Source organism: Lepidochelys olivacea (assembly GCF_965140295.1).
Source record: "Lepidochelys olivacea isolate rLepOli2 genome assembly, chromosome: 19".
NCBI classification, from domain to species: Eukaryota; Metazoa; Chordata; order Testudines; family Cheloniidae; genus Lepidochelys; species Lepidochelys olivacea.
Window position 1 is genome coordinate 7356329 of NC_140429.1, and position 16752 is coordinate 7373080.

General features: G+C 51.3%; 1 protein-coding gene across 2 annotated transcripts in view; it reads left to right on the plus strand.

Moving 5' to 3' along the window:
* MACF1 (microtubule actin crosslinking factor 1) overlaps positions 1-16752 on the plus strand; it is a gene marked incomplete at its 5' end in the record, with an annotated part of 251969 nt that overhangs the window by 12072 nt on the left and 223145 nt on the right. Inside the window, one exon of one of the 2 annotated variants that reach the window (XM_084652582.1) lies at positions 5165-5366. The exons of the other annotated variant lie outside the window; for it this stretch is intronic. Coding sequence (XP_084508708.1) covers positions 5273-5366 — 94 coding nt within the window. Of the gene's footprint in view, positions 1-5164; positions 5367-16752 lie in introns of those variants that run through there. 2 annotated transcript variants of the gene reach the window in all.

Sequence of the window (16752 nt, forward strand, 5' to 3'; positions counted from 1 at the left end):
AATGATTCTTGATACATTTATGAAGTGGATTGTGTGATGGGGTTTCTTGCAGTAGCATTGGACTGGTCTTGGTTCTTCCAGTCCTATGTCCCTAATGGGCCCATCTCTATCTATGCCCTGGATATTGCCTTGAGCAAGTGATGACAAGCAAATTGCTTCAGACTCCCTGCTAGCAGGGCCAGATTAAAGAATGTTGCAGTCCTGTGCACTACGGCAATTGGGGGCCCCACCTTCCCTGCCCTGGGGAGTGGGTGGGTGGGAGGCCCGGGGAGAGAGTTGGGGAGTGACCCCGCCCTGCACTCACCCTGCAGCAGCTCCTGTCCCATGGGGTGGGGCTGGCTTGGTTCCTTGCTGGCCATAGCATGCAGACGGGGCCCTCCTCCTGTGATGCCCTGCCCCCTTCCTGGCCCTCAGTTGTTTTTGATCTTTTGTGCGTGGGTGGGTCCCCCATGGTTGTGACCTCCCCTTAGATGGGGGTCCTGTGCAAGTCAGTGCACATTGGTTAATCCAGATCTGCCTGCTAGGGTAAAGAGGGAATTTGATTACATATTTGTTTGGTCAGGAGAGGAAGGTGTGGGCAGCATGTTTGGCTGTCCAAGAATGGTTGTGGGAGCTGACCTTTCCAGGGGATGGGATGGGGGCTGGTGGTGCCCAGGAAAAGTGGGAGTAGATCCTATGTCTGGCTGCCTAGGTTGGTTCCATTTTCTACTGCAAGGAGTAGGAGGAATGTCATTTACTTTACCGTGCAAAAACTCAAAGCACCAGGAAAGAGAGAATGTGGGATCCAGTGAAGAAGTCCCTCCACAATTGTCTTGTGCCCTGGCCACTTTTCAGTGACAACCCTTCTGAATTGTCTGGATGCCTCCCATAATCCCCAGTGACCTCTGATGATTGTAACTGTCTCTCTTCTATGTTCACTCATGCTTCTCCAGAGAGCAGCTGGTGATTGAGTGAAGATTAAAGCCTGGGGTGGGTTTTCTTGCATAACCCAACGTTCCCCACTAGGTGCTGCTCAAGCTGCATTTCCTTTTTCTTTCCACACCTGCTGAGTTAGTCAGAGGGTGTGGGAAGAGAAACACTGTGACAATAACCATGTTTCAGAGATTTGCAAGGGTCTCCAAAAAACAGAGCCACAAGGAACTGGAGATCCTGTGATTTTGGGGTTTTGCTGCATATTATACTAGTCTAATTAGGCTGTGGGACAAAACTCAAAGGATGAATGTGAAGGTTTTGCATCAATGATGATCTGGCCTGAATTCACGCCCCACCCTGGTTTTTGATTTTGCAAAATCAAAACTGGACTGACGAATTATTTCAAAATCAATCCCAGACCGAGGAGGTTTTGCAAAACCAACCCCTCTGGTGTTTTTCCAATTGCTAGTGTGTACACTCTTCGGTTACATAAATAGCTTCCAAGACTCAAAGGTAAATAATAGTGTCAGCAACCAATCTGACCTCTGCCTACCCATTTATCATACTGAGATGTTAATTTCAAAGCCTACCTGGACCATTTAGAGGCCAGTGTTATTAGGACCAGGCCATCTACCAAACAAACACTCAACTGGAGTTAAGGCACTTTGAAAACTGAAAATCACTGATTATCTGCTGCTTGTTTTCCCTCCACTCCTTATTTTCCCATGCTGGGTTCTTAGCACACCAACCATCCCAGACAGGACTTACCTGTCACACTGCTTATTTAATACGAAACCCTGTGCTGGTATGATACCTGATAGCTAGCTCACGAAAGCTTATGCGCTAATAAATTGGTTAGTCTCTGAGGTGCCACAAGTCCTCCTTTTCTTTTTGCGAATACAGACTAACAGGGCTGCTACTCTGAGATCTGATCTATTAAACTATCTCCTGACCAATATGCCTTATTACTGTCACTTACACTTTGGCAAGACTTGTAGAATATGTAATGCCAATACAGACGTTTCGAGTTGAGAAGGTGTATGCGTACTGCGGCAAGCTTATGTACAAACCATCTGGAAGGGGGCGCTGGGCAGCATGCAGCTACATTTTCAAAGCTGGCCTCTAATTTTTGATGCCTCCATTTTTGGGTGATGAAATTTGAGGCACCATGGAACTGATTTTTGAAGAAGTGCTGAACACCAACATCTCCCATTGACTTCAGATGAATGTTTGGGTGCTTAGCACTCTTGAAAGTTAGAGCCAAGTTATCTCAGTTTGGTTATCACCAAATTGTGGTGATAACCAAAACTGGTGGCCTCTTGTTGAAGTTTGCAGAGAAGCACTGAGCTAGGGAATGGAAGCCTGAATCCCAGTTTGTTGCAGGAACAGTGTGCTAATGTTTAGGCATTCACGCCTGCTAATGTGCCATTATTAGCTTAATTTGCATATACCTGCAAAACTGGTAAATCTCCTCACTGTATTTTCCACGGAATGCATCCGATGAAGTGAGCTCACAAAAGCTTACGCTCAAATAAATTGGTTAGTCTCTAGTACTTCTTTTCTTTTTGCGAATACAGACGAACACGGCTGCTACTCTGAAAACTGGCTTCAAATTCCCTGTTCTGTCAAGGTTAAAATGTCACTTGAATCATCCACAGACCTGGGGTGCAAAATATCACCAGAATCATCATGTTTCTGTTGCTGGCACCCAGTGCCGAGAGGCTGAACAACAGCTTGAGTGGTTCGTTACCCGGTGTGCTACACCCAATAATCACAACGGGGTGGAGAAGCAGAAAAGTTTATTTGCAGCTGCAAAAAGGTACAGGGAGAATAAAATCTCAAATCCTGCACAACAGAGCAGGAAGTTACACAGGCTTTTATACATCCTTTTTTTCAGCATACTTATCCAATAGCAAGCTGCTCCAAGTATTCATATAGCCAGCCAATCCAGTTCCCAGCTAGTTAGACCTGGGGTGCAAAATATCACCAGAATCATCATGTTTCTGTTTAATGCAGGTGGCTCCATAATCCTGAAAGTAAATTTTAAACAAACAGGGGCAGAATAATTTCATGGAAAATTACTACAGCATTGGTGCAGGTATTATTTATTTTTAAGCCCTGAAAATGTGGCCAGCACTGTACAAAACACATAGGTCAGAAGGTCCTCACCCCAAGGAGCTTGACCAGTGAGTAATTCCAGTGAAGTCAATGGGAGTATTGTCAGGGTGAAATTCTGGTTCTGTTGCTGTCAGTGTGGCTTTTGCCATTCTTCTTAGCATATGCGCAATGTGCTTCAAGTGGCACATGACCAGGATTCACATCGAATTTGGTCCGCTGGTTGGATCATTAGCTTCCCTGGCTTGGGCTGGGTACTGATGGGGAGTGCAATGTGAACACTGATCCATGCCCCCCGCCCCACTTGCCATTGACTGCAATGAAGCCAAAGTTTCACCTACAGAATGTAAAGTTAAGCATGTTTATGTCTTTATAGGCTCTCTGATCTGCATGGATGAATTGTGCCAAGGCACAAGGCTCTACCTACATGGATCTGACTGCAGGACTGAGCCTATATAAGAAGTGTAGGGAAATGGAAAATTGCTAATCTGAACCCAAGTTCCTCTGGGGATTTTTAGCAGACAGAAACTCTGCCCCAATATGACTTTAGGGTCCTGCTCTTTTTTCTGTCCCAGCTGCTGACCTTCAGATTTCAGCCAGGCTATCTTTAAAGTACTCCTGTTTCTCAAGCCAAATTCACAGGTTTTGACCCTGATCCAGAGTCTGTTCTTTTCTCCTTACCCCTTCTCTCCATTTCTGCATTTTGTTATGGTCCAGGCCTCTAAAATATTTTTTCCTTAACTCTCCACTGAGTCTGGATACTCAAAGTGCTTGTCAATCTAGGGTGTGTTCTGTTCTTTTCTTGTTTTTATATTGCTGCAGTTCCTTCTGTGGTTCTGGTCTGTGCTGTATGTTCGGGCTTAGTTCCAGTACTTACCCTTGTGACAAGGGCTGGATCTCAGTCCAGTTCTTTTCCATCTCCATTTCTGATTCCAGAAGTAGAGTCCCGGTAGGTTCAGGTTCCGATCCCTTTCTCTCTCCCATCGGTCCGATCCCCTTCACTCTCTTTTTCAAGGCCCCACTGTTTTGGACCTGCAACTCCCAGGCTCTGGTACCTCTCCTCTCCCGGGTTCTGATCCGGATCTGGCGCCTCTCTCCTCTCCCGGGTTCTGATCCGGATCTGGTGCCTCTCTCCTCTCCCGGGTTCTGATCCGGATCTGGTGCTTCTCTCCTCCCCCAGGTGTGATCTGGATCTGGCGCCTCTCTCCTCTTCCGGGTTCTGATCCGGATCTGGTGCTTCTCTCCTCTCCCGGGTTCTGATCCGGATCTGGCGCCTCTCTCCTCTCCCGGGTTCTGATCCGGATCTGGCGCCTCTCTCCTCTTCCGGGTTCTGATCCGGATCTGGCGCCTCTCTCCTCTTCCGGGTTCTGATCCGGATCTGGCGCTTCTCTCCTCTCCCGGGTTCTGATCCGGATCTGGCGCCTCTCTCCTCTCCCGGGTTTTGATCCGGATCTGGCGCCTCTCTCCTCTCCCGGGTTCTGATCCGGATCTGGCGCCTCTCTCCTCTCCCGGGTTCTGATCCGGATCTGGCGCTTCTCTCCTCTCCCGGGTTCTGATCCGGATCTGGCGCCTCTCTCCTCTCCCGGGTTCTGATCCGGATCTGGCGCCTCTCTCCGCTGCCGGGTTCTGATCCGGATCTGGCGCCTCTCTCCTCTCCCGGGTTCTGATCCGGATCTGGCGCCTCTCTCCTCCCCCGGGTTCTGATCCGGATCTGGTGCTTCTCTCCTCCCCCGGGTTCTGATCCGGATCTGGCGCCTCTCTCCTCTCCCGGGTTCTGATCCGGATCTGGTGCTTCTCTCCTCCCCCGGGTGTGATCCGGATCTGGCGCCTCTCTCCGCTGCCGGGTTCTGATCCGGCTCTGGTGTCCTTCCCCGGCCCGTGGGCACAGCATCAGCAGCACCCCCAGCTCCCATCTCCTGGGCAGCCCCCGACCCCCAGCTCCGCCGCCCCCTCCTGCCCCTGGCCCGGCCTTGCCCCCCGCACGTCCCCGGCCGGCCGCCAGGTGGCGCCGCCGCTCGGCTGGGCCGGGCCGGCCGGGCCCGGCGGGGGTGGGCCGGGGGCTGGGGCCGAGCCGCGGCTGACAGCGGGAGGAGCCGCCGCCGCCGGCCGGGCGGAGGGAAGAGGCGCGGCGGAAACGCGAGCGGCGGACACCGGCCCTGGCCGCTGCAGCGCGCGGAGCCGGGCCGAGAGCGGGACGGAGCCTGCCCGCAGCCAGCCCGCCGCCGAGGCCCGGCAGGGGAGCGCCATGGCCGGCTACGTGCCCGGGCTGCTGCCGGCCAACCGCAGCCAGGAGAAGGAGTTCGTGCAGGCGTACGAGGATGTGCTGGAGCGGTACAAAGGTAGCGGGGGCCAGAGAGCCGGGGCTGGGGGAAACAGCGGGCGAGTGGCCTGAGCCCGGGCCCCGGAGCCCGGGGCGGGCCCGGTGGGGTGGGGTGGGGTGGGGAGGGAGCCCCGGCCTGCCGCAGCCTTGGCCGGCCGCTCCCGCAGGCTCAGGCGCGCCGCTGCGGGGACGCGGCTCCATGTAGCAGTTTCCGCCGGCTGCTCAGCCTGCCCCTTGCCCCGGGCCCTGTCCCAGCTGGGAAGATCAGCGGGGCAAAGGCTGGGTTGGGGGAGGAGGAAGAGGAGGAGGAGGATGGAGCCCCCAGCTCGGCCCCTGCCTCCTACAGGGACTCTAGCCTGGACGGCTTGTTTGTCTCCCCCCTCCCCCGTATCTCACTGGAGTAATGAGCATTGGGGGGCAGCTCCCCTGGCTGGAGCTGTCTCTCCTTTTATTATTCAGCCCTGCGCACACAGTCGCATCATCGGGGGTGGACGCTGGCCCCTTGCGATCTGCCTTTCTCTTGTAGGCTCGCACACCTCCCACGAGCATCTCCTGGGAGGTGGTGATGGCGCAAAGCCAGCCAGAGGCTTGTCTGTGGGAATCTAAAGCCATAAACACTTTATGGGTGACTGTTATAAACAGGGTCTCACTTTGTGTGGCTTGGTCAGTTTGTTTATCAGAGATAAACTCTTGGATAGTCCCAGCAAAGATGCTCTGCTTAGCCAGAGGGGGTGGCACCGGTAACCCTAAATTACTTCCCACCCAGAGGGGCTGTCACTGAGGTAGCTTCGTTTAAGGGCTCTTTAAAAGGAGGGTGGTTCTCCCTCCCCACGCAGTCACTAGTGAGTGTGTGGATGCTGACGTGAGGGCCCTGGATTTCTGAAGCCGTTGCCTGTATCTTTTAGGCAGCTGCTGGGGGTGTATGGCACAGGCAGTGAGTGTGCAGTTTTGATGTACATCGTCGGCCTCCTTGTTGTGCGCGTTTTTATTTTTCCCCGCAGAGATAGACTTGTCTGTGAGCCCAGATTTCTGCCCCACAGGGCTCCTATCACAGTGTTTCTGTTTTGTAAGTTTCGCAGCCAAGTCTCTTGAAACGGGGACTGTCCTGTCCAAAGGAGCCAGGCACTAACAGCATATGCTTCCGTTTCCTCTTTGCATGCTGAGACTGGGATATAATTGATTCTCCAGTCCTCTGATTCAAGGGGTGCCATTCAGAAATTCCAGAGGTGAGGAAAACACAGCTCCAGTGTCTATGCTTAACAGGGCTCTGGGAATAAAAGCCTTGTACAGCGTCTGGGAGTATCCTCCCAGAAAGGTGTCTAATAATGGAATCTGAAGATTTCAGTGCATTGCACGTATTCATTAGTTAACCCCTGTAACCGCAGTGAGGTAAATGCAGTAAACTGCTTGTTAGGTAGAGAAACTGAGGCCCAGATAACTTGTTCAGTGTTGCAGAGAGCCAGTGGCAGATCTGGGACTAGAACCACAGAGTCTTGACTTTAAGTTGAATAAATCCATACCACTTTGTACAGACTATTATATTGCAAAAGGAAAGTAAAATCACAAGGCTACCTTTGCCTGCTCTAGTCTGACTCAGACCTCCTAGTGAAGGTTGATAATCCAGGGATGGGCAATTGCTCACCCCCACCCCATTAGTTAGCTTTCATGCTCAAACTGTAAATTGCTCTATTTAGTGGACATTTGAAACTTTCCTGGCAAAGATGAAAGCCCCATGTAGGCTAGTGTGGTTTGCTTGCTGGCTAATGAAAGCCAATAGCTACCTCGGCAGGAATTGTCAGTGTAGAAAGTGACCGATTCCATGCGGGAATAAACCTGTTTACGATGCCTGCTCAATGAAGGGAAATTAATGTTTAAACTGTAAAATGGCCTTTTTTCAGCATGGCATTCATTGCTTGGCTGTGGGGGCTGGGCAAGAGAATGTTACATTCTCACTGGAGAGTCATAGGACCTGTTCTCTCACTTCTTTCCATTCATTCCCCCCCCCCCTCCCATTTTGTGATAAACAATTCAGCTTCTCCTGTCCAGAACCAGTTTTCCACTAGCCCCTTCCTCCAGTGGAGAATTTTCGATGAAATGTGAATTGAGAACATGAATGTTTGAGAGTGGACGATTCTAGAGCATATTTGAGGTTGTTGTGTGTCATCTGGCCTGCAGGGTGGAGCAGCTGATGAGATTATAGTTCCACAGAGTCAATGAACAGGCTCTGACCCCTCTGGGCTTTCGTTTTGTCTGGGTGCAATTGACCCCATGGTTCAGTGGCAGTGATCCTTCTCTTTGGAGGGCAGGGAGGAAGGACACCTGACATTGTTCAAGTTGACAGCCTGCGTGAGAATGTAAATGCCCGGTTGAATCATTCAGAGAAATCTTTCATAATAACAGTGAGGTACTTTAAAAACTGCTATTAAAATTAGTCTCAACCATGGCACCTTCCATTCAAGGAGCAAGACTGGGCAGGTCTGGGTGCAGTGAGATCTGGAGTACAAAGGGTCCCTATGTGCGTGTACCTTCCCTGGGACGGACGTTTCAGGTGCTTTCGTCCCATTTACAAACCTTGCCTTTATCTGGGTAGTTTGGGTCCATCAGAGTGCAGTTTCTGTGATCTGTTACTTTTCATGCCTTTCATTGTAGACTGATGAAAAGAGCTCAGATGGACAGATCTAGACATTGTTGGCACTGGGTTTTTGCTTCCCTCGTAACTATGCTACTCCAGCATGCAATACTTTTTCGCTAGGGGTTTGTACCAGTGGCTAAAAATCTAGTTTACACGACAAGGCGTTAGTCTGTGAGCACGGCTGATGGAAGGTAACGTGATTTGCACTGCGTGTCGAGTCAGTCGAGTCAAAGCCATGCTGGGTCAGTGGCCTGCACCGCTTTAACCTGCTTCTGTTTGATTCCTGGTCTGCCGTGGGTGGTGATGTCCATACAGTAGTGGGGGAAATGTTTGACTGAGCGGAGGTGTGAACTGAAGGCATTCTGATGACTAATCGGCAAGGGTGGTTAGCCTGCAGCATGACGGGTGGGAGTGTTAAGAAGGGGAAATGACTGGCAGATAATGACAAGGCCCAAGTTCCACCCTGCTGTGTTGCGTATGGTACCAAGCTGTTCCCATTGCCTTAGTCCTCTTGTGTGCTGGCATCCCAGGGCTCTGAATTCAGAGCTGCACTTTTGCAGCCAGTCACTCTCTACTAGAATGGTCCCAAAGGTCTCGGCCACCTGAGGAATAGCCCAGGGTGGCCATAATTGAGAACAAAAGCCCCTAGACTCACACCAGTTAAAAGTCCACAGGATACTGAGGGGTGTGTGACTTGCCTAACCCAGAGGTGCCAATACGTTGTCCAACTGAGAGCTGCATGGGCGATTTCTCAGGAGCCCCAGGACCACACCTAATATGCACAGAGTGGGGCAGATTTCAGCCGCCTTTGTCTCATTGCTTGGCTACCCACATCAAGATGGAGCACCACATGCTGGGCAGTATAGCTTCTGCAGGCCATGTGTCCGTGATAATGATGAAAGCAGCTCTGAGCGGCTTTACAGAGCTCCACGTGTCACACCCCTGAGCCAAGGCATTGAGAGATGTAGTAGTTAGGTAGCTCTTTGTCCCTGAGTTACTCCCTTTGGATGCTGATGCCATGACTCTGAAGTGGCATAGAAAACCAGAGAGGTAGTTTCCAGAGAAAAGGGAAGTTTTGGCCAACTTTCTGCTGATGAATAATAAAATATTATGCACGTGTGCTAGGCAGTGTCTGCGGAGACCAGCCAGCAATGAGCTATTCGAGGTAATGCCACACAAATGTACGAGTGCAGAGCAGAGTGGGTTCTGTGTTCTGATTCAAAATCAGAGTCATGTTGGAAGGAGGAGATGGGACTTGGATTCCATGATAACATTTTGGTATCATAGAAATGTAAGGTTGGAAGGGATCTCAAGAGTTCCTATAGTCCATTATCCTCACACTGAGACAAGATTAGGTATACCTAGACCACCTCTAACAGATGTCTAACCCATACTCCTGGGGGAATTCTGCACCACTGCATGTGTGCAGAATTCATGTCCCCTGCAGATTTCTTTGCTTCCCTGCAGAAAAATGACTTTCTGACAGGTAATTTGCAAGAGCAGTCACGCACCACTCCCTAGCTGCACAGGTACATAGTTTCAGGCAGCTGGTGGAGAGGTAAATCACTGTAGGGCTGGGGACATCCCAGACAGTGGCTCCTACCCTGGGATTAGCAGCTGATCCTGGAAGCAGGAGAGGATGGGACTTCCTCTTCCCTCGGAAAGGAGTGGCTGGGTCTGTGTCAGTCCCACTCCCAGAAACCTCCCCCAGTTGCATGAAGCTCAGCATCATCCTCTGCTTCCAACCCTCATCGCTCCTCAGCTGTGCCCCCATCCGCCCAACCCCCGTGCATCCAGATCTCCCATACCCAGACATCACCCCATATACCCAGAACCCCCTTGCCCTTCATACCCAAACCCCACCCCATTGAACTTCAACCCCTGCATCTGGAGTCCCCTGTGCCCAGACCCCCTACCTCCGGACCCCTACCCTTGCACCCAGACCACCCCACATTGAGCTCCCTGCACTCAACCCCCCACTCTGATGAGCCTTGCACCATCCTGACCCCCCACATCCAGACCCCCATGCCACTGACCCCAATTAGCTGCACCCCACCTAGCCCCACTCACCCAGCATCCAGACCCCCCTGCTGAGACTCCCTCGCCCAGGCCCCTCTACTGACCCCCGACAGCTTTCACTTGGAAGCCCCTGAAGAGTCCCAGTGCCCCTGCAACTGGAAACCCCACAACGACCCTCTGGGCATCCAGATCCCCCCACACCGAGGCTCCCCACTGAACTGCCTGCACCCAGATTGTCCCACACCTGGATCCCCACTCACTGATCCCCTCCACACTTGGATCCGGTTTGGTTGAGCCTGCCTGTCCCACACCTGATGCACCTGGCACAGAGGGGCCCAGGGTGTTTCTGGGGCAGGCCCAGACCTTATGCAGAGTCAGGGTCAGGTGCAGCCTCACCACTGAGTCCATGTCCCCAAGATGGGTAGGCTGCAGGGTGATCTCCCACGGTTATGCACTGCCACGCTGGAGCCTCTGCATTTATTTATTGACAAATAAAACGTGCAGAATTTTACGATATTGTGCGCAGAATTTTTTGATATTTTGGCACAGAATTTTTTATTTTTTTGGCATAGAATACCCTTAGGAGTAAACCCATGCTTAACAACCTTCAGGGACAGAGATTCCACAACCTCCCTCGGTCACCTGTTCCCGTGCTTAACTCTCAGTTAGATGTTTGAAGAAATGAAGAGAAGTGTTGCATTGTGAAGAAAAGTGCTGCAAATGCAAAACCGTTAGTTACAGTCCCAGGTTGGCCCAGAGTCATGATTCATATTATTGCATACCTTGTACCACACAGCATTAAACGTCATTAGCATGTATACGGTGCTTTTCCTGTTCCAAGCATTTTAAATATTAGCTAATTAATCTCCACTAAATCGTACCTTGGCGGTAACGATCATTAGCCCCACTTTACAGATGGGGAAACTGAGGCAGACGGGGCAAGTGACTTGCCCAAGGCCCACAGAATGAATCTGTGTTGGAGTCAGGATTAGCATTTGGAGGTTCCTAGCCCTCTGTTCCCAGGGAGGCCATTTCTTTCTATGGTTTATTCGATGCTGTGTGGTCTCTGTTCTGTGGCAGGCGTACATTGGTTTTTCACTTGCATTGCTCCCAGTTACCCCGGGCGGCTCTGTAGCACCAAGAACTGCTCTGCCATCGACTGGAAGGAGCTCTGGAATGCCCTCTGCTAGGAAGGTCAGTGAGGCTGATCTTTGCCCGCGGTGCGTTGATGCTTTAATTACAGCTGTTTGGACTGGTATGAGAGGTGATGACATGGTCACCTCAGTCGCCTAACCTCCCTCCTCCCTGGCTGCTTTGTCGGGCAGTGGCAGTCCCCCTTTGACATGGGGATCCCTCCAAGGGGAGGCAGATTGTTCCAGTAAGGACCCTTCAACATTAGGGGATGCAGTGCCCGGTACTGCCTCCCTGGGGAAGGGATTGTGCTGGCTGATACTGGAGGAGCAATACATATGTTTTATAGACACTGAGCAATGCCTAAGGCCCTTAGCCTAAGCCTACCTCTCTCCTGGTGCTCGAGCGTTCTTTCCAATGGGCTGCTGCCCTACTCTGTAGGTGGCCCTCTCTTCCTCTTGACACCCATAAATCAGCTATGAGAGAGAGAACCCTGTGCTGGGGTCTTGCCTTGACACTGCAGGACCAGGGCATTTGGATTTTGATGCCTCTCTGCAGAGGTGGATGGGTCACTCAGCTCCTCCAGTCTGGACTAGGGGGAGGGCAGCTCGTCTTCTGACTCTGGAATAGCTGTAGTAGTGATTATTTTGTCCTGCAAAGATCAACACAGTCCCTTCCTGGTGATGAAAGGACTGTCTTGGTTGTGAGTATTCTTTGGAGCCTGCAGGAGTGGGCTGGCCATGTGGCAATGGCTCCCCTCTCCTGGATGGGGAGTGGTGGTTTTCCCAGCTGCTGAGTGTTGAAGACTGAGCTGAAATCTCTCCCCCTTCCCCCACCTTAGTAGGTGTATTGAGACCCTGTTTTGAATGCGCCTCTCCTCCTGCAGGAACAGTTGCAGCAGCTGTATTGCATGCCCCTACCCCAATAGGTGTAGGGTCAGCCATGCTTTCCCGACAGTAACCGTGGTATGGGATTTGCTATAACAGATCAGACCTTGCCTCCTCGAGTCCAGTACCCTGTCCCCCAGTAGCAAGCACTGCCTGGTGCTCCAGAGAAAGACCTATCTCCTTAGGTAGAGCAGACAGTTGTGCAATGCTGTGCGTGGGTCACAAAATTGTCTAGCCCCTTCCTTTAAATCCACCCCTCCTGTTGGCCTTGGTATCCGCCTGCAGCCCAGAATTACGCGAGTGACTATGTTCCAGCATGGAGGGGCAGCGGACTGAGGGACTTCAGAAGGATGCAGTGGCTTTGAGATTTTGTGTGACCCTGGTATGGCTGTGTTGCCCAGGCTGTTTGAATGAGGGGTCACAGCAACTTGTGCTGGGGTGTGAGCCTATGTGCGGCTTTTATTTTTACTCAGGATGGAACTTGAGGTGTCTATGGAAGACGCTGTTTTACTCTTGTTTGTTTTGGGCAAGGCAATAACTGTTGTGGTTTGTTCTCGTGACGGGGATCCACCCTGCCTTGCCTACCCAGGTTCCTGCTGCCTTCCCAGGATAATGACCACCTGTCTAAGGGGGGATCACGTCCTCTGAGTTCTGATGTCTCTAGACACAGTTTCTCCTATTGCTCTTTTTACTGTGTGTGAGTATGTGTGTGTGTGTGTGAGAGAGAAAATATATTTAGGCCTGGTGAAAAGTGCCAGATTATCAGCCCTAAAGCCTGCAGGTCTGGCTTTAGCCACAGAACTGGTACAATTCTGGGCAGTAGTGGGAGTTGGTTACTTTCACATTGCCTCATCCAGGTGTCTCAACCCTGATCTGCAGAGATCACCTTGAGGGGGCCAAAGCAGTGTCCACTCTCCAGGACCTGTTCAGTCCGATTGCTGCCAGTTGAGGTGGTTAGTGTGTCCTCTAGAAGCTGGACTGAGACCCACTGACTCACGTCATGTCTGTGTGTTCGGTCTTCGTATCAGGTGCCTTCACAGTGGTCATGGTGAACCTGTTTGCCTCCCTTTGCTCAGACAGCAGGTTTAGATTCTGAGGCAGATAGACGTGGCATGACTCATGCTGGGAGTGGAAGGTGCGTTGCCAGTAGGTGATTCAGAAAATCTTTGATCTCTCTTCAATGGCTGATTTAATAGATTGCTGGCAACCAAAGTGTTTAGAAATGGCTTGTCCTGTTGAGTTTTGTCACAGTGCTACACCACCTAAAAAGGGGTATGTGTGTGTGACTTCTCATCTGGGCCTTTCCTCTTCTCCACACTACCCTGAAGTGTGGGATGATCTTTGATGCCTCAAATCTGCTAGTTTCTGACCATTCTCCTCACAAGCTAGTCACATTTGGTCAGCTCTGTTTAGGCTGCCCTGGAGATACCAAGACAAGCCAACATGATGAAGAAATCACTCCAGCCTCTCTTAAGAGGCGAGCATGAAAAGAATCTCTTTGTTGACTCCTGCAAGTGCTTATAACTCGATTGTTTTGATACCACAGTGATAGGTGCTGTATAAATATCTAAAATGGATAACTCCAGCTTGTGGCTGCAGCAGGAGATTTCAGTTTCCATCCGCAGCCGTCTCAGGAGCACATGGAGTAGAACTCTGAGACCTCTCTTCTCTGTGTGGGATGCAGTTTAAGGAGGCTCATCCCAGTTTTGCCGTAAACATTGGCACACTGCAAAATCTGAGCAGGCACCAGTGCTGGCCTTAACAGAGGTCAGTGTGAGAACAATGGTGTTAAAAGGAAGAGGGATGGGACTCTGTTAAACCAGTTCCACTTACTATGGCCGGCATAATTTTTGTCCGGAGGAATCCCAGTGGGTTTCATGAACAGGGCTCTTTGGAAAGAGGCATTAGCCCTGTTGCACCCCCAGTGTTGTGAAAGCTTTGGTGGCCTCCCCTGTTCTGAGAAGGTTTTTGGATTCTCTCTACAGGGTCATGAGGGTATCTGATTACCCTGGTGAGTGGCGGCATGCACCTGAGTGGGTCTCTGCTGCCGCCCAGCTGGGTTCCTGGTATGGGGCAGTGTTCCCCTGCCAACATGAGCGCAAGCTGCTGTGTCATAGAGCGCAGGCAAGCATGGGCCAGGGACAGGAGTGCAGGATTAGGGGAGGAAATTGCAGCCAAAAAATATATATACTCGATGCAGTAAGCAACTTTCTGGTTGCTGGGGTTAATATAATGCTCCTTGGCAGCCCCAGTAAAATCCCCTCTGTCCATGCATGACTGGTCCTCTGAAGCTTGTCCCTCATTTTTCCTTTGGCACCTGCCGAAAGATGACGTGCTCCATCCCTTAGGTGCAACCCCATTTTCAAACTCTTTCTCCCAGGTCTGCAAGCTAATCTGCTGTGCGTCTCAATTCTGCTCCGGCTGATTAGTGCCTCTGAATGTGTTGTGAGGCAATAGGGTTGGGATTCACACACCCCACCTCTGAGCTCAGCCGGAGCTGCATACCAGAGCACCTGAGCCACGACTTGCATTCCCAGGCTTTGAGTGCCGAAAGATTTACAAACTGGAGCAGGTGTGTCTGACTGCAGTGAGGTCATCGAACATGGTCTTTCCTGTTGGCTTTGGCGGGTTACAGCGAAGTCCGTCGTAAGCAGCTACCCATGAGAACTTGGGGGGAGGAGGAAGGGTGAAGTGGGTCTTGAGTAAAGACTGGACAAAATTGGATTGGAAATCCTGGGGGATATGGCAAGCGGGTTGCTTATTGGAAGTGAGGGAAGGTTTCACTCTAAGCAGTGCATTGTGGCAAAGGGAATGATGAGTCCCTCAGCAACGAACCATTCTCTAGGAACAAGGCAGCAGCTTAAGTCCCTGAAAGCAGCAATCAGGATGGCTGGCAAATCACGGTGCCAACACTGATTTGAGCAACTCGGGTTGCTTAAGAAGAATCGAGTAACTTCCTCAAAAAGCAGCGTGTCTGTTGGGATCGCGTCATTCGTTGCCCACAGCTGTTCGGCTGCAACTTTTAGGGTCGCTCTGCTCTCTCCACCCACCTTTCTGAGTAGAGTTAAACTAGCGAGGCTGAAATGTTATTGAGATGTTCTGTGTCTGTTATACATGCCAGGGCCTTCAATTTTCAAGTCCCACCTGTCTGAGAGCAAGGTGGGGGGGGGAGGGGCTTTAAAGGGAGGTGGAGGGAGAGTGGGTTAAAGAGACAAAGCAACAAGTAAAGAATGTGGAAGGAGAATAACACATGGATTGTAAGAGACCTTCAGTAAATCATTACTGCCCTTCTCCGGGCAACTAGGTTCTTCGGAGCTTTCACTTGAAAGGAGCCTCAGAGTTGCTGGGTCCTGCCGGAGGTTAAACCATTGAACCTAGTGCTGTAATAAATTACCTTGTGACTACAATGTGGTGCCGGTTTAACCTGAACTGGGCAATTCCCCTTACAGCCATTTAGGGCCCTCTTAGCAAAGCAGGTGCTGGCGCAAGGGTTGCTGGGGATGTTGTCATGTGGAGAATCGAGGAAGCTGGATAATACAGGCCTCTGTTCCAGGAGGAAGATGAATCCCCATGTAGATGTATTCTGTGAATGCCAGGCTTGGGGTGGGGTGAGGGAGGTGCACAGGGCGATGGTGCCCAGCAATGTGGGGGAAGATTAGTGATTGGCCTGGCTTTGTTTTCCATCAGTCAAATATCTTTGACAGAGGCTGATTACAGGGAATTGCTTGTACCTGGTCCGTTGCAAATGATCCAATACTGAGTCCAGTGATTTTCTGAAATAAAGCTTAGACTTTCTTTTTCTGTCTGTCTTTCTTTCTAGCATCCTGGTTAATATTCCCCAGGAAACACACGTGAAAGCAGCACCTGGGGTACGCTTCAGTGTAGGGATGGGATTAACAAAGCCTTTTCTGCAGCCGGTGCTCCCCTCAGGATAGCTTGTAAATGTCTCATCGGGGCGAGGGGTGTGTCTGCCTGCGCTGGGCATTACCTGGGCAGTGTTTCTTGGCTGCCCCAGTGGACTGTGGTGCACAAGTTGTGTGCTTTTCCTGGACATGCTCGCTGGGGACCTGTCTTTTTTCATTTAATATCAGACCAACCCCTCTGCTCATCCCTGTCTCGGTCTGTCTGCTCTGCCTCTAAACATTTCTAACTGCCTCTCAGGCTCCTCTCCGCAGCGCACTTTGTTTGCTTCATTTGGCATGGGGCTGCCTCATGAAGTTCTGCAGCGGGGAGCGGATCCTGTCATATGCCAGCTGAGCTTTCCAAGGCTGGTGAGGCAATCGCTGGCTGCCGGTCAGGGCGGGGTGCTCGGTAAAGAGAAGCAGCGGTTGGTGTAATGATAGTGTACGTTGCACACCTTGGGGTGGAGGAAGGAGACTTGCTGGGAGCAGAACAGGGTGGGGGTGGCAGCGGGAGCTGTAATTACCAGGACTGGTTACAGCCTATCCTGCTGAGTTTGGCGCTTGTGAAGAGCCCTCTTGAAGGTGTCTTGGGCTGAGAGCCTTAGAAAAGCTACGCTGTACAGTGACCTAAACGTGAGGCATTGTGAGACGCGCAGGCTGGCCAGAGAAAACCAGCTTCTTTCCTACCAGCAACAGGTTGTTTGTGCCTTTCCCACCTGCAGCAAAATTGCACCAGCCACTGCTGCTTTTGTCCTGTGTGATTATTCAGCGGGGAGGTGGTGCGGGGTGCATCAGCTGCTGGGTTCCTGAGCTGTCAGTGGGATCTGGAGGGTG